Genomic DNA, 27382 nt, shown 5'->3' on the forward strand with positions numbered 1-27382 from the left:
ACACTCAGCTGTACCATGGCAGCCTGGCCTGGGATCAGCTGACTGGCGCCTCCTGTTCCGGCCTCAGGTCTTGCCCTCACGCACCGCATGTCTGCGTCGTGGCCTGCATTCGCCCCATTCCTGGAAGACACAGGTGCTCCCTTGCTGGGCCCATACCTACGGCTCCATCTGCCCCCAGCTGTTGGCGTGATCGGCTCCTTCCTTTCCTTCAGCTTAAAGAGTCACGTCCTCAGAGAGGTCTTCGCTGACCCACGCTAACTAAAGAGGGCTCTCCAGCCCTCCTCCCGGCTTTGCCATCACTGCTCTCTCTTTTCTTCCTAACACTTATCACAGGGTGGACTGATTTGTCTGTTTATTGTTTATTAACTGTCTCCTCTTCTAGAAAGTAAGCTTCATGTGAAATATCTTTTCATTGAACAAATGAATGAACGAACCTCAGTTTTCCCATCTGTAAAACGGTTCCTCTCCCATCAGCGTCCGTCAAGATGTATGAAGGAATGTAGTCTGTTGTGCAGAGCCCAGTGCCGGGCACAGAATAAGCATGTCATCTATAATAGCCACCATCCTCATCCTGCCCGTGTAAGAGCCATTTCACCAGCTCCCATTTGTTGGCCTTGCTCTCTCTTGAACCCCAGTATTTCTCCATTTCTTTCCCTCTCATTTTCCCCATCTTATGTTTTGAACACGCTTGATCATTTCCTATGCTTGGTTCATACCCTTCATCCTCAGTCAAGAGCTCAGCATCCCTTTCCCTCCCACAGGGAGCTCCCGGTTGTCCTCAGAAGCTTCATCTGGCTGTCCCCATGGGCCACACTGTCTCTGGTGTTGGTTTCGTGGAGCCCTAGGACCACACACCCTGGCTTGCTGCCTCACCCTCAGAGCCAAGAGTAGGGGATTAATGTGGTTCCTCAGCCCGTGGTTGAGACTAGAGACCCCTAGGACTCTTCTCCATTCAGTGTCCGTGGACCGCACATCCCCCTCCCAGCACAGCCCCACACGCACTGTGCAGCATCGCTCGAGGTGCGTGGTTCCCCGAGAATCTGCGGTGGGGCTGGTCCGCTCCAACTTTAGCAGGTTTGCTTCATAGCCTCTTTCCAGGTGCACCATGGAGAAGCCAGTGCCTGGTGCTGTCTATCGGGGAATATTAATTGAAGAGAGAAAAATCCTCTTTTCCTTCTGTTTCTCATCAAGTTGGCAATTAAGTGCTGGTGTTCGTATATTTGAACTGCCAAATTAATATCTGAACTTCGTTGTGCTGACCCTTTTAAGTTGGTCTTTTAAAATAAGTCACCAGTTTTGAAGGACTATCCTTTTTTTAGCCCACGTACAAGGAATCTATCATCTGCAAATAATTAGACAGTGGGAATTATATTGTATTGCTAATGAGCAGATGTGCACACTTATAGTGGAGGAACAGCTGCACACATACAAAATGCAAAAAAGACCCAAACCCAGCATTATGAATTCTGAAAGAGATTTCATTCTTTTAAGAATTTCAGAAACAGGAAAAAAAGAAACAAAGAATTTAACTGATATTTTTCTTTATTAATTGTTCTTTCAGTCATACTTTTCCTTGCATAACATTATCATATATGTACACAGTATCTTTGCTATTTGCAAATGTGCTATTTGCACTTTCAAATCCCTCTCTCATATAATACTATAGAGCTTATATTTAACATTTTTCCTCTGCCTTTCTAGTGCTTTAAGGGCTTGGTGCCTCCAGACTCAATGACAGACTCCTACTGGGTATTTACTCTGGAATGGGCATGATGCTAGGTTCTTAGGTGCATGTGATCCCATTTGATCCTTAAAGTAACCCATGAGTAGGTGGTCTTAAACCCATTTTACAGATGAACAGACAGGCCCAGAGAGGTGAAGTGATTTTCCATGAGCCAGTTAGTACTTTATTGTCAGAGCTGGGATTTGGATCTAAAAGTTCAATTTCAAACCTTGTGTTATTTCCATTGTATGGTACGTGGTCCTACACTGTTACAAGACACTATCAGCCAAAAGAAAACACAACCACACTGTAACTGGAAACAGCAGCACATTATCCAATGAAGAGTATCTGTCCTAACAAGCTCTTTGTAATACATATTACAGTTTTATAACCTGTTAAGGATTTTCAAGATTAAGAAGTTCAAGTAGGCTTTTTTTAGGCTATAAATCAAAATTTATTTGTAATGGATAGTGTGGTAGCAGAGGTTAGGAATGCTAATATCTTTTGGCATCCTATACCAAGGGCAGGTATCCAAGAATTTCTTTTGAAAGATGTGATTAGGGCCAGTAAGTTCAAACAGGCTTTTGAAAACTTTCAGCCAGGAAGAATTCCACATATTTGAGATAGGAGAGTTTAGGTCATTTAAGCTTTGCTGATCAATTCCTGAAATGATATAAAATCAATAAGAAGGAATGAAGTCAGAAGAATTACATTACTTCACATAAAAGAGTATTAAATTAGATAAGAGAAAAAAATCAGAGCTGATAACATTGGCAGGAACTAGAATTTCCAGGTTCTTAAATGGCAGGCTAGGCTATTCAGATCAACTTCTCATCAAAAGCAACTCAAAATGTTGGATAAGATATAAAAACATATTAAAAGCATCACATCAAAATGCCAACAAAATGATTAGGAATTACCATGTAAAATTGAAGGGAACACAGGAATCCAGACGGGTAAGCAGGGGACTAAAACACCTTTGCTCTAGGGAATTTGCCAATTCCAGAAGAGTTCAGTCTTAAGGACCTTATTAAGGATATAGAGACTGTGACCAATGCAATTAAAGCACTCGATCTAATGAACATATATAAAACACTATACCCTACACCTTCTTAATCACACATGGAAATGTACTAAGCCATAGAGTCTCAATATGTTGTAGAGGGACTAAAATCATAGAGATTATGTTTCTCTTATCATAATGTGATTATGCTGGAAATCAATAGCAAAAAGATATGTAGAAAATCCTTTTATGTTAGAATAGATGAAATTTTCTGATTATCTTATGGATCAAAGATAAGCCATAATGGAAATCAGAAAATATTATGAACTGACTGGTAATTAAAATACTACACTTCAAAACTTATAGGGCATGGCTAAAGCCATTCTTAGAAGGAAATACAGAGCCTTAAATTCTTACATTAGAGGTGGTGAAAGACATAGTTCAGCATTCATCTCAAGAACTTAGAAAGTCAACAACAACATAAACCAAACAATGAAGAAGAAAGAAATAATGAAGAACAGAAGTAAATGGAGTAGGAAATTAAAAAAGTAGAGAGGATTAAGGAAGCCAGAAATTGATATTTCAAAATGGCTAATAAAATTGATAAAACATTGGTTAGTTGATCAAGGGAAAAATGAGGTCACAATACCCATTATTGGGAAGAAAAAATGGGATATCACTGCAGATAGGCAACTTTATGTCAATACATTTGAAAAGTTAGATAATTAGTCAAGACAGAGTCCTTAAAAATATAACAAAACTGGGAATTCCCTGGCAGTCCAAAGCACCAGGTGGGACTCGGTGCTTTCACTGCCGTGGCCTGTGTTCAATTCCTGGTTGGGGAACTAAGATCCTGCAAGCTGTGTGGCATGGCCAAAAACAAAACAAAACTGAATAGACCTATAATCATTAAGAAATTGAATCAGTATTTTAAAAGCTTCTCATAAAAATAACTCAGCTGCAGTTTTTTTGTTGTGTTATTTTTGTGGATCTTTAAAGCTGATTCTGATGTTTATTTGGAAAGGCAAAAGTTTAAGAAAAGCAGAGACACTCTTGCATAAGAACAAGAGGATGGGAGGATTTGTTCTTCCAGATATCAAGATTTATTATAAAGCACATACTACCCAAAGCAATCTACAGATTAAATGCAATCCCTATCAAAATACCTATGATATTTTTCACAGATCTGGAACAAATAATCTTAAAATTTATATGGAAGCACAAAAGACCCCAAATTGCCAGAGCAAGCAATCTGGAGAAAAAAGAACAAACCTGGAGGTATTTGGTCCCTGACTTCAGACTATAATACAAAACTACAGGAATCAAAGCAGCATGGTGCTGGCACAAAAATAGACACATGGATAAATGGAACAGGATAGAGAGCCCAGAATAAACCCACGCACCTATGGTCAATTAAGCTGTGACAAAGGAGGCAAGAATGTAGAATGGAGAAAAGACAGTCTTCAGTAAGTGATGCTGGGAACACTGGACAGCTACATGTGGAACAATGAGATTAGAACACTCCCTAACACCACATACAAAAATAAACTCAAAATGGATTAAAGACCTAAATGTAAGACCTGAAACCATATAATTCTTAGAAGAGAGCATAGGCAGAACACTCTTTGACATAAATTGTAGCAATTTTTTTGATCTGTCTCCTAAGGCAAAAGAAATAAAAGCAAAAATAAACAAATGGAACCTAATTAAACTTAAAAGCTTTTACACAGTAGAAGAAACGATTGACAGAATGAAAAGACAACCTACTGAATGGGAGAAAATATTTGCAAATGATGTGACTGATAAGGGCTTAATATCTAAAATATATAAACAGCTCATACAACTCAATATTGATAAACAAACAATCCAATTAAAAAATAAGCAGAAGACCTGAATAGACATTTTTCCAAAGAAGGTATACAGGTAGCTAACAGGCACATGAAAGATACACAACATTGCTAATTGTTAGAGAAATGCAAATCAAAACTGCCGTGAGGTGCCACCTCACACCTGTCAGAATGACTAACATCAAAAAGTCTACACATAAATGTTGGCTAGGATGTGGAGAAAAGGGAACCCTTGTACACTGTTGGTGGGAATGTAAATTGGTGCAGCCACTATGGAAAACAGTATGGAAGTTCCTCAAAAAACTAAAAATAGAACTACCATATGATCCAGCAATTCCACTCTTGTATGTATGTATATCTGACAAAAATGAAAACACTAACTCAAAAAGATACATGCACCCGTGTTCATAGCAGCGTTATTTACAATAGCTAAGATACAGAAGCAACCCGTGTGCATCAACAGATGAATGGATAGAGAAGTTGTGGTATATATATATATATATATATATATATATATATATATATATACACACACAATGGAATATTACTCAGCCATAAAAATGATATTCTTCCATTTGCAACAATATGGATGGACCTAGAGGACAAATACTCCATGTTTTCACCTATGTGTGGAACCTGAAAAATAACACAAACAAATGTATATAACAAAACAAAAACAGACTCACAGATATAGAGAACAAACTAGTGCTTACCAGTGGAGAGAGGGGAGGAGGGGGGCAAGATGGGGATATGGGATTGAGAGTATAAACTATTATGTATAAAATTAATAAGCAACAAGGATATATTGTACAGCACAGGGCAATATAGTAATTATTTTGTAATTTTGTTTTTTTTAACTTTGGAAAGTTGATATTTCATTTAAAAAAATTTTTTATTAAAGTATAGTTGATTTACAAAGTTGTGTTAGTTTCAGGTGTACAGCAAAGTGATTCAGTTATACATATACATATATCCACTCTTTTTAAGATTCTTTTCCCTATAGGTCACTACAGAGAATTGAGTAGAGTTCCCTGAGCTATACAATAGGTCTTTATTAGTTATATATTTTATATATAGTAGTTTAAGTGAAGTATAGTCTATAAAAAATATTGAATCACTATGCTGTACACCTGAAATTAATATAATATTATAAATCAACTGTTACTCAATAAAAATAAGTTTAAAAAGAAAATCTAAAATATTGTAAGAAGAGCGAAAAAAAAAAGTAAATTCCAAGTAGATTACAGACCTAAATGTGAAAACAAAACTACAAAACTTCAAGTAGATAATATCATTATGACCTTGGGTTTGAGAAGCATTTCTTAAACAAGATACATAAAACACTAACCATAAGGGAAACTATTTGATAAATTTAATGATATTAAAATCACAACTTTGGTTCATCAAAAAAATCATAAAGAAAATGTAAGGATAGGAAGATTATATTTGCCAAAGTATTAATATCCAAGATATATAAAAAGTAGATTTTAAAATTATCTCCAGTAGATTTTAAAAAATGCAGACCACTGAATAGAAAAATGGACAAAGGACTTATAATGGTGAGGAAACATGAAATGATAATCTATGCCATTATTAATCAAGGAAATGCAAATTAAGATCAAGTGAGATTTCATTACACACCAAGCATGCCGACAAAAAGTGAGAAGTCTGACATTAACAGACTTTAATGAATTGGCAAACATTTAGAGCTCTGACAACTCTCATGAATTGATATGGGTTTATAAATTAATACACCTACTCTGGGAAATGGTTCAACATCTAGTTAAGTTGAGGACATGCAAAGCCAACAAGCCAACAATTTTATTTCTAGGTATGTACTCAAGAGAAATTTATACATATATAACAGAATGCAGGTCAAGAATGTACTTAGCAGTCCCAAGCTGGTAATGTTCATCAGCAGTAGAGTGGATAAATCAGTTATGATCTATTCATACAAAGGGATATTACAAAGCAATGGAAAGAAAGAAAATAGAAGAATCTCATGAACATAACAGTAAGTGAAAGATTAAAACCACAGAATAACTTCATTGATGTAAATTTCAAAAATAGGTGATTACTGTTACAAAAATCAGGTGTGGGTACTCCTGGAGAGAGGGAAGGTATTGTCGTCATTAGGGACACATGGAGGGCCTCCAAGGGGACTGACAATTGTCTGTTTCTTGACGTGAGTGGTGGTTATATGAGCATTCACTTTATAATAAGTATAATAATATTACATATTGCAACATTATATATAGTATGATAGCATTAATGTAAATACTTTAATAAACTGCATTTATGTTTTATGAACTTTCGTACATTTATGTATCTTTCTGTAATCAGATCTAGAACTTACAAGGGTTAATATATTGATTGCTGTTCCTGTTAATAATATGAACAATGCCCATGATGAAAGAATAACTTTGTGAATGTGTGTGCATATGCATGCTTGGTACTGATTCAAATGTAAACATCTTATAAATCTCATTTACATGCCTAATGTTCTGTAGGGGAGTACTTTGGCTGACTCATTGCTACAAAACTTTAAGATTTGGACAGGAAATAGTGACATAGAAATTTTAATATTTTGAAAGTTTTCATACATTTTGATGATAATTTGAACATTTCAAGACTCATTATTTGGTCAAACTTGGGAGTTTGTAGCATAAGTGGATATGGAGTCCCAGACATTCTAAGAAAGATATAATAATTTAAAATATTTCCTTTGGCTGACCAGAAATAGAATTTCTCTTTCTTAAAAGCAAAAACTATACTAAGATAAATTTTTTTTGCCTTTTAGGAAGACATCACCACATCTTTTCAAAATAATTTATCTATGATTATAGAAGTAATGTTTTTTCATTACTGAAGCTCAAACCCTTCCTTTTAGGTACAGCGTGAATATTTGACACCTCTGTTATATAACAATTTTCTTTTATCTCTTTTGAGATTCATTGCATTAAAAAATAGAAGCAATATTGTGGAAATGGTAGGGAACACAGAATACTTTCTTTCAGAAGAGAGCCATGTAATATCTTTCATAGTTCACTATTTTCTACTTCAGTTTTTTTGTTTAAGTGATATATAATTTACAAATTGAGATAGTGGTGGATAAGAGCACGGCTTTGCAGTTAGCACTGCAGTTAGCACTTTGCAGATCCAGCACTGGCCCTTGGCAGGTGCTCAACCTTTCTCTGAGTGTTATTCAGTGTTTTAACTTTAAAATGAGATGTCATTTAAAATGGACAGAATTAATTTTCAGTCAGGTAATGTGAGATTATTCCATATTAATAAGACTTGTCTCAAACACCTGAGCTAAAGTCCAGGTGTGCCAGGAGGAAGGTTCACATGGGTGATAATAAGAGGTGCCAACTGTTGCTGTGAGGGATGCAGGTTCATCTACCTGTTGGAGGACTTCAGAACCCTGTGATGTTTTGCCCCCATGGAGGCCCTATTCTCCAGCAGGAGGCAGGAGGTCATCCTTGAACCAACACTCCACCAGTGCCACTCATCTGTGGTGGTCTTCCTGTGCCATCTCTGGGGAGGTGGGATCAGTTTAAGAAGCAAAGAGTAGAGGTGCTAACTCTGTTCATGTATTTGGAATGTTTGAAGTTCTTTTTTTTCTTGCTTTAAAAAAATTTTTATTTTATTGATGTATAGTTGATTTACAATGCTAAGTTAGTTCCTGGTGTACAGCAAAGTGATTGTTATACATATATATAATAGTTTACATCTGCTAATCCCAAACTCCCAATCCATCCCTCCCCCACTCCCTCTTGGCAACCACCAGTCTGTTCTCTATGTCTGTGAGTCTGTTTCTGTTTCGTAAATAAGTTCAGTTGTGTCATATTTTAGATTCCACATATAAGTGATATCCTATGGTATTTGTCTTTCTCTTTCTGACTTACTTCGCTTAGTATGATAATCTCTAGGTGCATCCGTGTTGCTGCAAATGGCATTATTTCATTCTTTCTCTATGGCTGAGTAGTATTTTGTTGTACATATGTACTATATCTTCTTTATCCATGGAGTGTTTGAAGTTCTGAGTCATTCATTGGTTGTTTCATTATTCACTGAGAGAAATTTTGAAGAAGCAATTAGGAGTGTTCAAAATCTAGTAAACAGAGTTATAGCAGCTAAGCCTCTGCTTATGCTAATCTCACAAAGTGAATTAAATACAGTGGAGACGTACCATCCTGAGTGCGGCATTTTAGCATGTAGGCCAGTGGTCTTTCTCTGAGAATGGTGGCCCTTGGGCACATGTAAGCCAGATGCTGACCACAAGAACTTTGATCTCGTTGAGATCATTATAGCAATTTAATAAACTCATCTAATAATACTTTAATAAACATATCTAATAAGAGTTCCTCTAGAAACCTAAACAACTAAAGTGATGGAATGTAAGAAACAACATAGCCCTGGAGGTGGGCAGTAAGGTGGCTTGAATGAGAGCAAAACTAGATGAATAGCTTGAAGTCTTAGGTTAGTTTCCCTAGACGCAGAGCCTGAGACAGGGATTTAGTACATGTGATTTATTGAGGAAAAAGAAAAGAACCTGTAAGAGAGTGAGGAAAGTAGCATAGGGAAGGGGAAGAAGCTGAGCAGGGATGTGGCCTCAGGTAGCCTGACCTTGGCCCGCTCCACAGAGGAGCTGGGAGGGGGGAATTATGGAGGTGTGGTCATATGACTTGTTTCACTCAATGAGATATGAGGGAAAGTATGGCTTGGAACTTCCGGGAAGTCTCTTTAAAGATAGAAGAAGTGGGAAGAAGTGTCCTTCTATTTTTCCTTTTTCTAATCTACAACTTGGACGTGACAGTTGTAGCACCAGAAGGCATCTTATGTCCTTGAGAATGAGAGCCATCTGCTAAGGATAGTTGTATAGAAAGAAGAAATCTGAGTCCCTGGTGACCATGTGCCACCCGACCACCACTAGATCACCTAACTCAGTACCTTTCACTTAAAGTGAAAAAGAATTATAATTCTGTCTTGTTTAAGCCACTGTTACCTTTGTTCTCTGTTAAACTGATTGCAGTGCCTAAGTGGTATGGTGAGATGGGGCTGTACCAAATTTTGAGAGATACGAGACTTTCTCAGAGATACGGTAAGATATTCTAGTCACCAGGAAACATGTTGTGATAACAACTTTAATGCTTCTTTTTTATCCTGCCCAAGCTATTAAATAAGAAGGAAAAAATGTGCTTTTCTTGCCTTCTCCATAAAATTGAGAACTTTCTCTCTTTCAAACAATATGCATGTTGATTTTAATTTGTGCTTATGTTCTTCTCTTCTTTGTGGACCTGCAATGTGTAGCTTAAAATGCTATTTTACCAAAAAAGGAAAAAAAAGGTATTGTGTTCTCTAATGCAAATCTCTTAAATTTGGGAGTAAAAAGTGAAACCAAACTGGTAACCACTGAAATAAGCAGATGCAAATGAAAATATGAATACCAAAGACCTCTGATACTCTTTTATGATTGTTGTTTTCCACATATCCTAGAGCTTTCACTTTCACATGTTGCTTCATTTAGCTGCTTTGAATATGTAGGCTTTTATAAGCAATGATATCAAAAGATGTAGTTCATTAATATATAGCAGTGGGTCTCAATTTTGCCCCCTAGGGGACATTGGGCAGTGTATGGAGATATTTTTGGTTGTCACAACAGGGTGGACTCTGCTGGCATCAGTGGATAAAGTCAAGGGATACTGCTACGCATCCAACAATGCGTAGGGCTGCCCCTCACAACAAAGCATTACCCAGGGGCTTCCCTGGTGGCGCAGCGATCGAGAGTCCACCTGCCGATGCAGGGGACACGGGTTCATGCCCTGGTCCGGGAGGATCCCACATGCCACGGAGCGGCTGGGCCCATGAGCCATGGCCGCTGAGCCTGCGCATCCGGAGCCTGTGCTCTGCAACGGGAGAAGCCACAGCAGTGAGAGGCCCACGTACCTCAAAAAAAAAAAAAAGAATTACCCAGGCCAAGGTGTCAATAGTGCCAAAGTTAAGAAACCCTGATAGGGAATCCTTGGTAGTCATCCTTTTATTTTAACAGTTCAGATGCCCAACGATGTCTTTAAAATCACTTAAATTTCATTTCTAATATATTAATTTCTTAGCTGCTTCTTCGCCCTTTAAAATAGCCCAAGTACTCTTGCCTCCCTCAAATGACCTAGTTAACACTTTCCCTTGCTGATGCTTTATCACCTCCTGGTATGCAAAAGAGTGACTGAGGCTTATGCTTAACCAAAATCACATGGAAGCCCAAATTTCAGTGTAATTTCCTGGGGTGCTGGAGCTCATGTCCTTCTACTCCACCATCTTGTCTCCATCCTCTTCCTGGGGTGCCTGGATTAAAAAATCAGGAATTGAACATATTTTTATTCTAAATCCAATGGATACTTTGAAGGAAATTTTACTTTACTTGCCTTCACTTTACTTTTCAAAGGCACCTTACTTTAGTGAATATTAATATGCAGAATAACTGATTAATGTACTGGCTTTTATAACATTTCAAGGAATAATAAACAAGTCAAAACTCTAAATCTAGTGTGAAAAATATGAAAATGAGTATGTTTCATAGCAGGGAGTTGCAGCATTATGTCACCTTTCTGCATCTGTCACCTTTCTGCATGATGTTCACTCTGGTCTGAGAATGGAAAATCTGAAAAATGACGTCCTTAGGCTTTGTTCACGGGACGAAGGGTGAAATATTAGGCTTGCAGTACTGGGAACAATGATAGGATCATGTAGTGAAATGACCCACTATTGCAAGGAACTACCAGTTCATTTATTCAGCCTACACAACCAGAGACAGCCAGGAAACATTTGTTAAGCATCCCTGAATTAGGGCTCTGCAGAAGATCCAGGTGTTCATACTAGCTTTATCATCACACACCATGGAGTATCAACTGCAGCTCAGGGAGGAGGCTGTGGAAAGGGAAAGAAAAACATTACTGAAGGATTTTACCGAAAACAAAGGTAAAGCTAGGTGACTGCCTGGCTTAAGGCATAAAGGAGACTCAAATGAAACATGGATTACTACAAAATTGAAAGCTTGAGTTGCTAGAAGAATGGTCCAGTCAATGGACAGAGATGAGAATGGTGGGGGACAATGAAAGATAATGAGGTCAAGTTGAGAATCCAGGGATGATGGAGCCTAGATATGTAAACGTCTAGCGGGAATGTGGCTCTACATGGCTGATGCCTGGAAGAGAACTTGAATCACAAATTCAGACTTATAAGTTCACAGCATAGAAAAGGAAGTTTCCGTCAGAGGACACATGGAAGGGAGGGTGACGGACAAAGACCGAGCCCAGGAACATCTGTAGTAAGGAGGATGGTGGGGGGGAAATGGAAAAGCAAATAGACATAAAGTGGTCAAGAAATAGTGAAATTCTGAGGTGAGTACAGTGTTACAAGGCCAAGGGGAAAAGCATTTAAGGAAGGAAGGCGCTGTGAACACTGTTGGATCAGAATGATCGAGAAGAATGAAGATAAAAGGGTAAAAAAATAGATAAAGTTATTTTGTTTTGATTAATCATGGTGATTTAAAAATTTTTGTCACCATCCAGATGCTGTTCATATAAATTTTTAATCTGAATTATTTTATGGAAATAAATTTACAGAGTCCATTTGTTAACAGAATAGAACAAACAAAAAATACACCCAAAACCTCCACAAAAACCTTAAGGGAATTTTTTCAGTCTGTCTGTCTGTGTCCCCATACCCATTATTTTAACTATAAATGGTTTTTTAAAATTAGGGTGAGAAGATATTTGGAAAATATTTAGCTCAAAGACTTCTGTTTATGATCAAGAAGGAGTAATAGGGACTGGATTCACTCTCCCACTTGAAATAACTAAAAATATCAGACAAAACAATGAAACAATGATTCTCACACATTAGACATAAGAAAAACAAATAAACAAGTCCTACAAATGCCCTACCTTATTTCCTGGAGAAAGTTTCTAGGCTGCAAAGCAAGGAGGAGGAACCCAGGCCAAGTCTCACAGTCTCCATGGGTTCAGAAGATGGCACTGGGAGTCCAGGGATGCTGAGGAAAGTGGAATTCACAGAACAGAAGAAGGGAGGAGAGAGGCACTCAGAGAGTGGACTCTCCGGGGATCTGCAAAGGGCCCTCTTAAGTAATTGTCTGAGTACTGACCAGCATATGTGTGATTAAACAACCTGAGGCCAGAAAAAGAATCACCTTGAAGAATTAGAGGGAACAATTCCCAGAGCTCACACAGGGTTGGGAATACTGCCCATTCTCATTACCTAGAATGGAAAATATGAAAACTCATTGAACATCAGGTAGAGTACTTCTGAAGGCTTTACCTCATTAGTGGGGCAGTTAATGTAGATTAAAAGTTTTTCTGGTCCAAAGTAACAATGCTTGAAAGCAAGAATCAAAAGGATATGTTATTTTTGCAAAGTAGCTTAATCTCTCAGAACAAAGTATATGAATACATATGGAGGAATAACAAAATATCCAGCACCCAACAAGATAAAATTCACAATTTCTGGCATCCAACAACATGCAAATAAGCAAGAAAATGCTATCTTTAATGAGAAAAATCAATTAATTGAAAATGATATAAACTTGATGCAGATAATGACACTAGCACAGGTTTTAAAGCCATTAAAACTGTATTCAGTATGTTTAAGAAGCGAGAGGGAAGGTTGAACATGTGAAGTAGAAAGACGAAAAATATAAAAAAGACCCAATCCATCTTCAAGAGATGAATACTACAATGCCTGAGATTAAAAAATTGAATAATGTCAGAAAAAATCCAAATTTGATAAAGACTATAAAACCACTGATCCACGAAGCTAAATGAACACCAAACACAAGAAACATGAAGAAAAACATCACAACACATCATAATCAAATCAGTAAGATAAGTGATAAACAGAAAATTTTAAAAGCAGCCACAGGAAAAAAAAGATAATTTCATACAGAAGAACAAAGATACAAAGATGGCAGATTTCTCATCAGCAGCAATGCCAGCTAGGAGACAGTGGAGCAATATCTTTAAGTACTGAAAGAAAAAGAATTGTCATACTAGAATTCTTTGCTGGTGAATACATCTTTCAAAAACAAAGCAAAAATATTTTTTCAGATGTACAAAAGCTGGATGAATTCATCACCAGCAGACCCAAGCTAGAAGGAAACGTTAAAGTAAGTCCTTCAAACAGAAAGAAAGAAAATGATGCCATCAGGAAATCTATCTCCACAAGGAATAAAGAGTACTAGAAATGTTAACTACATGTTAACTAAATATAAAGATTTTTAAAGATTTAATTATCTTTAAAAGATAAACCACTGCTTAAAGCAAAAATAATAAGTGTATTTTGAGGGTTATAAGATATGTAGAAGTAAAATGTTAGGCAAAAATAGCACAAAGTCAAAATACAGATCAATGGAACCAGATAGAAAGCCCAGAGATAAACCCATGCAACTATGGTCACCTAATCTATGACAAAGGAGGCCAGAATATACCTGGCCAGAATGAAGCAGAGACAGCCTCTTCAATAAATGGTGCTGGGAAAACTGGACAGCTACATGTAAAAGAAGGAAATTAGAACACTCCCTAACACCATACACAAAAATAAACTCAAAATGGATTAAAGACCTAAATGTAAGGTGAGACAGTATAAAACTCTTAGAGGAGAACATAGGCAGAACACTCATTGACATAAATCGCTGCAAGATCTTTTTTGACCCACCTCCTAGAGTAATGAGAATAAAAACAAAAGTAAACATATGGGACCTAATTAAACTTAAAAGCTTTTGCACAGCAAAGGAAACCATAAACAAGATGAAAAGACGACCCTCAGAATGGGAGAAAATATTTGCAAATGAAGCAACTGACAAAGGATTAATCTCCAAAATATACAAACAGCTCGTGCAGCTCAATATCAAAAAAACAGACAACCCAATCCAAAAATGGGCGGAAGACCTAAATAGACATTTCTCCAAAGAAAACATACATGATGATGGCCAACAAACACATGAAAAGATGCTCAACATCACTAATTATTAGAGAAATGCCAATCAAAACTACACTGAGATATCACCTCACACCAGTCAGAATGGCCATCATCACAAAATCTACAAAAAATAAATGCTGGAGAGGGAGTGGAGGAAAGGGAACCCTCTCGCACTGTTGGTGGGAATGTAAATTGATACAGCCACTATGGAGAACAGTATGGAGGTTCCTTAAAAAACTAAAAATAGAACTACCGTGTGACCTAGCAATCCCACTACTGGGCATACACCCAGAGAAAACCATAATTCAAAAAGACACATGCACCCCAGTGTTCACTGCAGCACTATTTACCATAGCCAGGACATGGAAACAACCTAAATGTCCATCAGCATGGGAATGGATGAAGAAGATGTAGTACATATATACAATGGAATATTACTCAGCCATAAAAAGGAACGAAATTGGGTCATTTGTAGAGATGTGGATGAACCTAGAGACTGTCATACAGAGTGAAGTAAGTCAGAAAGAGAAAAACAAATATCATATATTAATGCATATATGTGGAATCTGAAAAAACTGGTATAGACAATCTCTTGTTTACAAAGCAGAAATAGAGACACTGAGGTAGAGAACTAATGTATGGATACCGAGGGGGAAGGGAGATGGGATGAATTGGGAGATTGGGATTTACATATATACACTATTGATACTATGTGTAAAATAGATAACTAATGAGGACCTACTATATAGCACAGGGAACTCTACTCAGTGCTCTGTGGTGACCTAAATGGGAAGGAAATCCAAAACAGAGGGGATCTATGTATACGTATAGCTGATTCACTTTGCTGTACAGTAGAAACTAACACAACATTGTAAAGCAACTATACTCCAAAAAAAAAATGTAAAAAAAAAAGAAAGAAAGTAACAGAGGCAGTACAAAGATGTGGTTAAGAGCAGAGTCCTGGGGCTTGCCTGGTGGCGCAGTGGTTGAGAGTCCGCCTGCCGATGCAGGGGACACGGGTTCCTGCCCCGGTCCGGGAAGATCCCACATGCCGCGGAGCGGCTAGGCCCGTGAGCCATGGCTGCTGAGCCTGCGCGTCCGGAGCCTGTGCTCTGCAATGGGAGAGGCCACAACAGTGAGAGGCCCGTGTACCGCAAAAAAAAAAAAAAAAAAAAAAAAAAAAGAGCAGAGTCCTGGAACCAGACTATGGAGAAATAAAAAATAAAAGCACACAATATATACTATTAAAAAAAAATAGCACAGAGTCTGGGAGGAGAGACTACAAAGTGGAAGAAGGATAGTGTTTTCCAGACATGGCGCTGGAACAGTTGTATTTGCAGCAAACAACTACAAACTACCGCCACCACAACAAAACCAAAACAACTTTGATCCATATCTCGCACCATGTACAAAACATAAGATGAATCATAACCCTAAATTTAAAACCTAAAACTATAAAACATCTAGAGGGAAATATAGGAGAAAATCTTTGTGACTTGGGTTAGGTAAAGTTTTTCTTGATACAACACCAAAAACATGATCCATAAAAGAAAACACTGATGATTTGGACTTCATCAAAATTAATTTGTGCTCTTTGAAAGTCATTGTTAAGAGAATGAAAGACAAGCCACAGATTGGGAGAAAATATTTTCAAGTATATATCTGATAAGATATTTGTATCCAGAATATATAAAGAACTCAAAATTCAATAATAAGAGACAATACAATTTTAAAATGGGAAAAAATTGAACACTTTACCAGAGAAGGTGTACAAATGGCAAATTATCACATGAAAAGATGCTCAACATTATTAGACATTAAGAAATTCAAATTAAAACCATGATAAGATACTATTACACATATTTTGACAATGGCTTAAATTAAAAGTACTGACCATGACAAGTGTTTGTGTAGATATGACAACTGAGCTTTCATATATTGCTGGTAGGTAATGTAAAATGTTACAACCACTTTGGAAAAAGTTTGACAGTTTTTTAAAAAGGTAAACGTAAATGTATCAGCCATTCCACTCCCGGGTATTTATCCAGGAGAAATGAAAGCATATGTACATACAAAGACCTGTACATGAATAATCACAGTAGCTTTATTTTAATAGCAAGAGGCTGCAAGGAACCCAAATATCCATCAACAGGTCAGTGAATAAACAAATTTGGCATATCCAATCAGTGGAACACTGCTCAGCAATAAAAGGAAGCAACTGTGATACATACAACAACATGGTTGAGTTACCAAAAAAGAGTACACACGACATGATTCCAATTGTATAAAATTCTAGAAACATACAGATGACAGAATGTAGATCAGTGTTTGCCTGGGGCTTTAGGATGGGGGCTGGGAGTGGTGAGAAGGGAAGATTTAAAAGGCGTATGAGGAAACTTTTGTAAGTGTTCATTATCTTGATTGTGGTGATGATTTCATGGCACATACACGTGTCAAAACTGATCAAATTGTACAGTTTAAATATATACCATTTATGGTATGTCAATTATACCTTAATAAAACTGGTTTTAAAAGGATCTAACCCAAATCCTTACTGATGCTGAATTGAGGCCAGAGAGGTTAAGAGGCATGGATTCTAGATGGATCCATGTTCATCCGAGTGATCCCAGCTTGCTTCTCTGCATTCATATGTTTGTTGATACATTCTAGACATTTCCTGAGACTGAGATCAGGCTCAGTGGTCTGTGTTTTAGCTGAATCTCTAGCAAGTTTCCTGAACTCAGCTAGATGCTTAATAGCTCATTTCTTGACAGGAATTTTTAAATTCTTAAGTAGTATGTTGAAAACTTCTCCTCCTTGAATTTCTGCATTAGAAGTCACAAGGGGATGGGGGAGATATGTTTATTGAGCTCCTATGTAAGATACCTAGCAAACCTGTGAGGTATGTATCACCATCCCCACTTTTCCAAATGAGGACACTGAAGCTTAGATGGGTCTAGTACCTCGGCTGAGGTTACACAGTAAACGCAGAGATGGAATTAGAATCCAGAACCATCTCGTGGCAAAACTCATGCCAGTTTCTCTGCTTCATGCAGCAGACCATAGTCAGGATCCATTTTTTCCTAGCAACTGGCTGTAGAAGAGAGGAATATAGATTCATCCTGGTGGGAGTCACCCGGTCTCTGTAGCCAACATGGATAGTCCTCTAATGAGATTGCTCCTTTGAAGTTCCCTAACACAGAGTCAGTAATTTCAGACCATTAGGAATATGTCCTTCCTTGCCCTGATGTTTATTATCAGCTGGTGACTCCTGAAATTTCTTAATTACCTCACAACAGCTCACAGTGTGAACTTCTCTTTAAAATTTCCATGTTCAGGCATATTTCTCATCTCTCTAGTCTGAATATATAAAACAGGGCTAGTACCCAAAGATGAGCCAAAGTTTAGAGGGTCACTGAGCAGATGAGAACTCATGCATCTTTTTGCTTCATTATAGGTTAAGCATTTCTCTGTTTTCCAGCATTTTCTCTGGCTCCACTGAGAGAGAGGGAAATCTTAGAGCAGTCTCATGATGGTTTGTCCCTTTCAAATCTTATTTGGAGAAGGTGGATGGAGAAATCTCAAACAGTTGGTGGATGCCAAGAGGGCAGTTCTTTGCAAGAATGCCCCAAAGCCCAGTCCTCATTAATCAGTTTAGAGAGTGTTTTGGAAGAATTTTAAGCACAAGATGTTTCTTCTGAGCCGGTTATTCTCTTTTCACCCCCTACAGCAAGTCTATTGCTTACTTTCCTGGGATGTGAAGACAGCCAAATAATGTCAATAATTTATCCTCCTAGTTTTTCCAAAGCCAAGTGGAAGGCACAGTGAACTTTGCAACACATATTGAATCAATGTGAAAGAGAGCTCTGGATTTTTGATGATTATGCTCACCCAGGGTTCCATGGAATTCTGTGGCTCCCTTGAAACTGATCATTCCATACGTCTCTGGTCCCCTGTGTGTCCTGTCAAGACACCCATGTGGCCTCGTGCTCAACCGACCGGCTTCATTTCCTCCCAGGACAATTGGCAAGACCCAGGCTCATCTCCTCACAGCCCTCAGCATAGACCAAGCTTCTTCTTATTTCTGGGTCTTGGGCTGGGATGCTCCACTCCCCACCAGATGCACCGCACACACACACTTTGTTCCATAGTCTTCGATTGTTTTGCTGTAACTTCTTGTGCATCAATCTTGAAAAGAGAAAGAGCTTCTGTGTCAGGTAGATCTAGGTTTAACTCATAAGATGACATTCACTGTACTAGGATGGGGACCTAGTTGAAAAATGAGACCGTCTTATTTCTGAATCCCAGTATCTAGTACCTTGCCTGATTCAGGGAAAGATGGATGAATGAGTGGAAGGAAGAAAAGGCAGGAAGTCAGAAAGAAGGGCTTTAAAAACTTCGTTTTTCAATAATTTTTAATTGTTTTTGTTTCTTTCTACCACCCGCTCTGCACGTCTTTCCTTCCCCCTTTTTAGTAACCCAGTGGGTGTGAGCTTGAGAGATACAAGATAATGTTAACAGGCTTGATTTTTCTCAAACTTCAGATCAGAGACCAAGCATGAAGACATTGCATTTGAAAGCACTTCATGGGCAGGAGCAGGGGAAGGAGAATTCACTCAAAGAATTCTTCCCCTTTCTTGGGTTTGTTTTCCATTGAAATGAAGAACTGGGATGGACATGAGCAGAGTTAAAATTTAACTAGGAAGGTAATTCTGTTAAAAAAATGTAATAAACTGTTTAGTTAAAAACTGAATAGTACATTTCTACACCCATAAAATGAATCTGACCCTCTCTTTGGATTATTTATCTGTGAGAGCCCTGCTGTGTGAGTATCTGAGATATTAATATAAACAATGCTTTTCTGGGGGAAAAGCGTCACTCCTAAAGTATCTTGTGTGATGTCATTCGTTATTTTTATTTCAAACTAGTTGTTCTCGACTATTCTAAGATTATGAAAAGTTGTAAAAATAAAAGTATTTAACCCCTACATAATTTTTTATAGTCAACAAAGCACTTTACAGGTTCCATCTCATTTGCTCCTCAAACAAACCTATCGGTTAGGCCCTTATAATCCTTGTTCTACAGAAGAGGTTTGAAGCTCAGAAAGATTAGGAAATTTGCATAAGACATGTCAGTGGCAGAGTCAGACTTAAAAACAAGCTCTTGCGGCTCTGAGTCCTAGGCTTCTGACAAGAGATTTAGTAAACAGGTTTTCCTCACATGTGAATTACTGTTTTGTGTTCATTATATAAACCAATAGAGGTTGAAAGAAATGGTGAAAAGTTTAATGAGGCTAAACATCTATAAATGCAATGTATTAAAAATAATGAGAACAGAAAAGCCCTAGTTCTATAGGTTTCTCAATCTGTTGAGCATCAAATCGTATTTCCCAGTGAACCGTCTGCTTTCAAACTTGAAGCTTCTGTCCACTTCATAAGCCCCTTCATTAGTGAACCGAAGGTACGTGCATTGGAATTAACCAAATACACACACGTGTATGTGGATATAGATGTATGGTTTTGGTTTAAGGTATTATACCTTCTCCTCAGGATGAACTGTGATGGAAAAATGCAATCAAAATAACGTTATCCTTGAGTAGACCGGAGAGTTAATGCCTAGTCCAGTATCACTCAAGATTCAAAGAAATCCGAACACAGGCTTTCATGTTTTCTCTCCATCCCCTAGTGTATCTCTTTAACACTTTGTCTTCCTTCCTGGCCAGTCAGGGGTTTAGCCAGAGTGACCAGGAAGAGAGGGTATTGTTTCTGACATGAAGAACTTTTAGTTTTATTAGAACATCCAAGAAGGGATGTGATTAGAAGGTTGAAGCTTTAAATTCGAAATTGAGAGGTTTCTGCCCACAGATGTGACTATAACTGTGTGAAAAGCTCCCATCTTTCCAATGGACGGTTAGTTTGGGTTCGTACAATGGGAGAGGTGCAGTGCGTCTGGGGTAGGGCTGTGGGTAATGCCCACGAAGTTACTCCTCTTTAAAGCTGTCCACAGTGTGTTGGCGACAGCCCAGACCTGCACAGGAAGACAGGGACAACAGTGGGAGGAGCCATGTCAGTATTACAGTGTTACAGTGAACAGGCGATCAAGTGAGAATGTAGAATCGAGGGATCGTGGCTTCAGGGAAGGGCCCATAAATCCCCATCCCCGATTACAGTAGTAGTATGAACTCTAATTGTATAAATAATGCATGGATTATTTTTTATAGAAATTCATTGCCTTAGATACTTGCCCAGAATGACAGCCATGTGCATCTTTTCTGCCCAACCACACAATTTTGTGAAGTCTTCCAGATGTTTCTACCCCTTAGGTTGTCATGTCACTACAAGAGCAGCTCTAAAAAATCGATGTAAACTTAAGGGTTTCATTGTGTAATTCTTATACCGGATGATCTGTGAAAATATGATCCGTGAAAGAGCCCGCTGTTAAACCATACCCTTGGAGTGATTCTTAATTATTCCCACTCTGTTTTCTAAAAAGCCAATTTTTATCTGTAAGCAACAATTTTCCATGATCCTATGATAATTCAGAGACCTCCAAGTAAACACACAGATATTATTGTCTTCAGTGTACAAGGCGTATGTAATCTTAGTAAAACTTATTGAAAAATATAAATAAATCATACCTGCACCTGCAGGTTCTCTTTTACTCACATACTAATTTCTCTTTAAAAAAAAGAAAACTTAAATAGATTTAAACAACTACACATGGAGACAGTGTTTTTCGGCATCTTGTTCTGAATGGAGAGGTGTCTGACTTTACCGAAAATCAGCCATCCTGCAATATTTTTTCTTCGTGGAGAATGTTTCAGAAGGAACAATGATGCAGCCGTCTTGCCATTATACAAATGGATGTTAGGACAAAAGGATGGGAAGTAGTCACACGGGAAAAGCCTACTTGTAAGGGAAGGAGGGAAAATTGAAAACAAAGAACATTCTGGAATGTATATTTATCCAGTCTCTTACCCTCCACTAGAATGTGAACTCTGTGAAGGCAGGGTTTTCTTTCATTCATTGCTATATCCTCAGCATCTGAAAGAGGACTCAGCATGTATTAGGTGCTTAATAAATAATATTTATAATACATACTATGTACTGTAAATAATACTTATATATTGTACACCATAAGACTACTACTATAATACTTAAATGGATATATAACTTGAGAGAAGTGAAATAGATATACTAATTTGGTATTAATCAATGCTTATTGGAGGCATGGGCTGGTTTACTTTTATTATATAATATTAAATTAATATTTTGATGTCATTATTGGTATTGGCTCTTTAAGCCGCTTAGTTCCTGGTCCCCATGTGACCTTTGTGCATTGAGGAGAGGAGGGGACTCTGAAGGTGGGAGAATGGCGTTTCTAGGAAGTCAGCTACGCCAGGAGCTCAAAAATATGGAACTGTTTGTTTTGGAAAGTTGCATCTTTTACTGGAGGAGTTTGGGGGCACTTGTTAAAACTGAAACTGATGCTTGAATGATGCAGTAAACGTGTGAAGTTCATTTTATGACAACATGGGGATCTATAGGGGATCTGTGGCAGGCCTGTGGCTGTTTAACTTGGGGACTCTATCATTCAGTTAGAAATTGACCAGCATCTACACTTTAGCTGCTGTGACAGGGTGGAAAGTACGCTGGGCTGATTTTTTTTTTTTTTTTTTTTTGCGGTACGCGGGCCTCTCACTGTTGTGGCCTCTCCCGTTGCGGAGCACAGGCTCCGGACGCGCAGACTCAGCGGCCATGGCTCACGGGCCCAGCCGCTCCGCCCGGACCGGGGCACGAACCCGTGTCCCCTGCATCGGCAGGCGGACTCTCAACCACTGCGCCACCAGGGAAGCCCCTGGGCTGATTTTAAGTGCTAGGTTTTTCTTTGATTAGGTGCGTGACCTTAGGCAAACTCTTTAAACTTGCTGAGCATCAGTCACTTTGTCATTTATTAGGCATCTCCTGTGTGCAAAGCACTAGGCCAGGCACTTCCACGTATATTATTCCATTTCCTTATCTGCCAGTGGAGGGACGGTAACACCTGCCACACAGAATGTCTCATTAGGATCCAAGGAAACAGCGTGTATCACAGTGCTTTGCAAGCGATACACGGTTATGACTTAAATATCTGCATAGAAAAATGCATATTTGTAGAGCATCTACTGTGATGCAAGGCCTGTGATAAATTTACCTTAAGTTCAAAGATACTTGTTACGATTAAAATAGGCAAAGCAAAACAGGTACGTTGCATGCTTGTCTAAGGAGAGTGGTGTCAGGATGCAGTTAAAACAAGTACTTAGCAGGACACGAGTCATGGAGCATGTGTGGCACTGGCCTTGTTGCCCAGGCCACCCCAGTAATCCTCTGCTTTCTGCTTCCCCGGGCTTGCGCCAAGGCAACGACCACGGCTCTCAGTACCGCTCTGCCATCTACCCGACCTCTGCTGAGCACATGGAGGCGTCCCTGAGGTCCAAAGACGACTACCAGAAGGTAGGGTCCCCTCTGCCTCCCGGACCCCACCTGTGGAGGCAGAGTCTGGTTCTTGGCCCCTGGCACTGTGTTCTGTTTTCACATGTTCTGGAAATTTCTGTCAGCCTGTTGGAACTGAGCCTTTCTGCTCCATAGAAGAATAGGCCCTTACGCCATTTCTCTTTAAAGTCAACTCCTCCAGGTGAATTTACAGCTTAGCATATAATCTATCTCTCTGTCTGAGTCTCCCTCTTTTTTTTTCTCTGCCTGTCTTAATCTGCTCAGGCTGCCATAACAAAGTACTACAGGCCGGGGCAGCGGGGGCAGGGAGGCTTAAATGACAGAAATCTATTGTCTCACAGTTCAGGAGGCTGGGAGTTTAAAATCACGGTGTTGGCAGGGCTGGACCCTTTGGAGGCTGGGAGGGCGGGATCTGCTCCAGGCCTCTCTCCTGGGCTTGTAGACGGCCGTCTTCTCCCTGTGCCTTCACGTCATCTGCCCTCTATGTGTGCCTGTTTCTGTGTCCAAATGAACACCTTTATGACAACTCCAGTCATATTAGTTTAGGGCCTTACCTAATGACCATGTTTAACTTGATTATCTCTGTTAAAGACCCTATCTCTGGGAGGGAGGGAGACGCAAGAGGGAGGAGATGTGGGGATATATGTATATGTATAGCTGATTCACTTTGTTATACAGCGGAAACTAACACACCGTTGTAAAGCAATTATACTCCAATAAAGATGTAAAAAAAAAAAAAAAAAAGACCCTATCTCCAGATAAGTTCACATTCTGAGTTCCTGGTAGTTGGAATTCCAGCATCTTCCTGGGGACACAGAATTCAACCCATAGTGCTCTCTCTCTTGCTTGTAACAGTAGATTGAATTATAATAAAAATACTTCTCAGAAATATAGACATTACATCATGAAATAATTATTTTTCACCATTAACTTGTATTATATTTTAAAAATCTCCTCTGATAGAGATTTAGTTCTTTTTTTTTTTTTTGCGGTACGGGGGCCTCTCACTGTTGTGGCCTCTCCCGTTGCGGAGCACAGGCTCCGGACGGGCAGGCTCAGCGGCCGTGGCTCACAGGCCCAGCCGCTCCGCGGCATGTGGGATCCTCCCAGACCGTGGCACGAACCCACGTCCCCTGCATCGGCAGGCGGACTCCCAACCACTGCACCATCAGGGAAGCCCGAGATTTAGTTCTTTTGAAAATAACTTGAGTTGCTTTAAATTTTAGAACTTTGTGATAATGTTTAAGTTTTAATTATCTTTATATTATATAGAATTGGATCCACATTTAACAGTAGAGCCAGGAGCTATGGTAATGCTGATCTATTTTAGCATTATGTAAAAAGTCTGCTACACAGCCATTCTGAGGAATGTGTGGGTTCTCCACCTATCCCTGTGGTGGCAGAGGTGGCAGTGAGGAGGGGGCAGGGACAAGAGTACATCTATTGAGAAAAAGGGGCAGGACATGCAACTCACGGTCAGTTCCACTCCGAAAAGCAGACAGGGCCAACGGAGATGCTGACAGGACCCCATTTATTCCTTAGCACGTCCCCTCCCTCCCTCCAAGGCTGTGAAGGCTGCTTGGATGATAATAGTAGGCAGCCTCGAGGATGGCCCTCAGTGGTTGCTGCCCACGTGGAATGCCCTATCCCTGAGTGTGGGCTGGATTTAGTGACTCCCTCCGAATGAATGACAGAAGCAATGGGATGTTACCTTTGAGATGAGTTCATTACAAGATTGTGGCTTCCATCCTGGGGGCCCTTTCTGTCTCACTGCCTCTTGGATCACTTGCTCTGGGGGAAGCCAGCTGCCATGTTGTGGGGCATCCCTGTATAAAGGCACACATGGCAAAGGGACCAAGGCCTCCAAGAGCCACATGCGTGAGCTTGGAAGCCCCTCAACCCCAGTCAAGCCTTCAGTTGAGACTGCAGCCCCAGTTTGATAATTTGGCTGCAGCCTCACATGGGACCTCAAGCCAGAGGCACCCAGCTGCACCATGCTGCAGAAGCTGCAAGAAAATAAACGTTTTGAACTCATTTGAGCCTGTTTATATTTCCATTCTAAAACGCTTTGAAGTATAAATTATCCTTTCTCAGATCTCTTTTTATGATGACTTCTCTTTTTTTAATTTGTTTTTTTAATCAGAAAAATGTTTCCATTATGGTTTCTCACAGGATATTGAATGTAGTTCCCTGTGCTGTATGATAGGACCCTGTTGTTTATCCATTCTGTATATAACAGTTTGCATCTGCTGGTCCACAACTCCCACTCCTTCCTTCCCCCACCCCCCATCTCCCTGGCAACCACAAGCCCGTTCTCTATGTCTGTGAGTCTGTATCTATTTCAGAGATAAATTCATTTGTGTTATATTTGAGATTCCACATATAACTGATATCGTAAGGTATTTGTCTTTCTCTTTCTGACTTACTTTGCTTAGTATGATCATCTCTAGGTCCATCCATGTAGCTGCAAATGGCATTATTTCATTCTTTTTTTTATGGCTGAGGAGTATTCCATTGTATATATGTACCACATCTTCTTTATCCATTCCTCTTGTCAATGGACATTTAGGTTGTTTCCAGGTCTTGGCTATTGTAAATAGTGCTGCTGTGAACATGGTGGTGCAGGTATGTGATGACTTTTCTTTCTCTTTTTTTTTGAATTTTATTTATTTACTTTTTATGCAGCAGGTTCTTATTAGTTATCACTTTTATACATATTAGTGTATATATGTCAATCCCAATCTCCCAATTCATCCCACCACCACCCCTCCCCCATGATGACTTTTCTGATAATGGTAGGCTTACCTGGGCATGTGTGCTGGCACTTCAGCTTGTGACCTCCAGCCTTGAATTGCCTCCACTGGTATGTCAGCTGCATACGTTTTTATCAGATGCCTGACACTTAGAAAGCCACGTATCATATTTACCTCAGGCAGACACATAAGGATGAGAGACCTCTGTCCCAGGACTCTAGGCCAGAAGTGATGGGAGCTTTGTCTAGGATGGTGGAAGTATGAATGGAATGAAGGGATGTTTAGGAAGGAGAACTAATAGAACCCGGACCTGGATTGGACGTGGAGACTAGATGAGGGGGAGGAGTCCAGGGTGACTTAGGTTTCTGGCTAGTGACGTTTTGCATGAAGGTATGGAGGAGCAGAGGCAGATTTGTGGGGAGGGTGAGTTCAGTGTGGAAGGGCGGTGTTCAAGGTACCCCTGATACGTGCATCCGCGTGACTATTAGGAGGAGACGTGGGCTGTTCCCACCTGGCAGCGAGGGTTGTTGTGACTATTAACTGGGTTAATGCTTGTAAAGCACAGGGCGTAGCACGTAGTAAGTGCTCAACAAACGGTAGCCCTTATTACTGTTGGGATTATCAACTTATATTTGGTAAATGAAGCCTTAGTTGCTGATACGATCACTTAGAAAAGTGATAAGTGATGAGAAGAGGAGGCTTAGGACCTGAGGAACACCAGCATTGGAGAGATGGGTAGGGAAGTGCCGACACCAGACAAGATGCTGTGGCAGGATCCATAGAGAATTGGCCCCATGCAAAACCTGAAAAGTTAGTTCTATTTGAATTGATCTCTTGATATTTAATTATAAAGGCCGTGTTAGTAAGTACTACTAAAAGTTACATATGATTAATGCTATACATTGATTTCCTAATGTAATGATTTATAATCTCTTAAGGTACAAACAGTAATACTTAGAGACTCTGGAAGGATATTAATCTCCCTGCAGAATATCTCAAAATGAGGTGATATTCTGGTGTTCACAATGAAAATTTTAAGTTCACAAGGTCAGTGCCTTCCACGCGATGATGAAGAGGCTAACTTACACCTAATTGTCTGGTTTCTACCCAATATAGTTTCTTATCCTGAGCTTTGAGTGGAACCCACATTGGTCTTAGATAACAGATACACATATGAAGTAGAATTTAGATATTAAATATTTGTTTTAATAATTTCTCCATTATTTTTGTAGATTTGGGGAATGTTAATCTTATATTCTAGACAGTTGTTCTAACCTAGTGCTTTTGGGGTGTTCTGTACCTAAGCATATGGGAATTAAATACATTCCTACGCATACATATTTTTTGCTTGACTTTTAAAAGTAGGGTCTATTTTTAAAATAAAGATTGGGGCCTTCTTGTGCCCCCAGCATCCAGATATCCATTGCTGTTAACATAATCACATAGAACTGCTTTATCACCAACTCAGAGAACAAATACTGTCACGACTCTTTTATACATAAATAAAAACTGGCCCTGGATTCCACTGATAGGTGAGTAGAAAGTCCAGTATTTTCCTCCTGGCAAACTGA

At 39.2% G+C, this 27382-nt stretch overlaps 1 protein-coding gene across 1 annotated transcript in view; it reads left to right on the plus strand.

The window, feature by feature from the left end:
- Positions 1 to 27382, plus strand: part of MSRA (methionine sulfoxide reductase A) — a gene marked incomplete at its 5' end in the record, with an annotated part of 234894 nt that overhangs the window by 113058 nt on the left and 94454 nt on the right. Inside the window, one exon of the mRNA XM_079706760.1 lies at positions 22916 to 23058. Within this exon, the coding sequence (XP_079562886.1) occupies positions 22916 to 23058 (143 nt within the window). The remainder of the gene's footprint in view (positions 1 to 22915; positions 23059 to 27382) is intronic.

The sequence above is a fragment of the Hyperoodon ampullatus genome, assembly GCF_949752795.1.
Source record: "Hyperoodon ampullatus genome assembly, chromosome: 6".
In the NCBI taxonomy this organism is placed as follows: Eukaryota; Metazoa; Chordata; class Mammalia; order Artiodactyla; family Ziphiidae; genus Hyperoodon; species Hyperoodon ampullatus.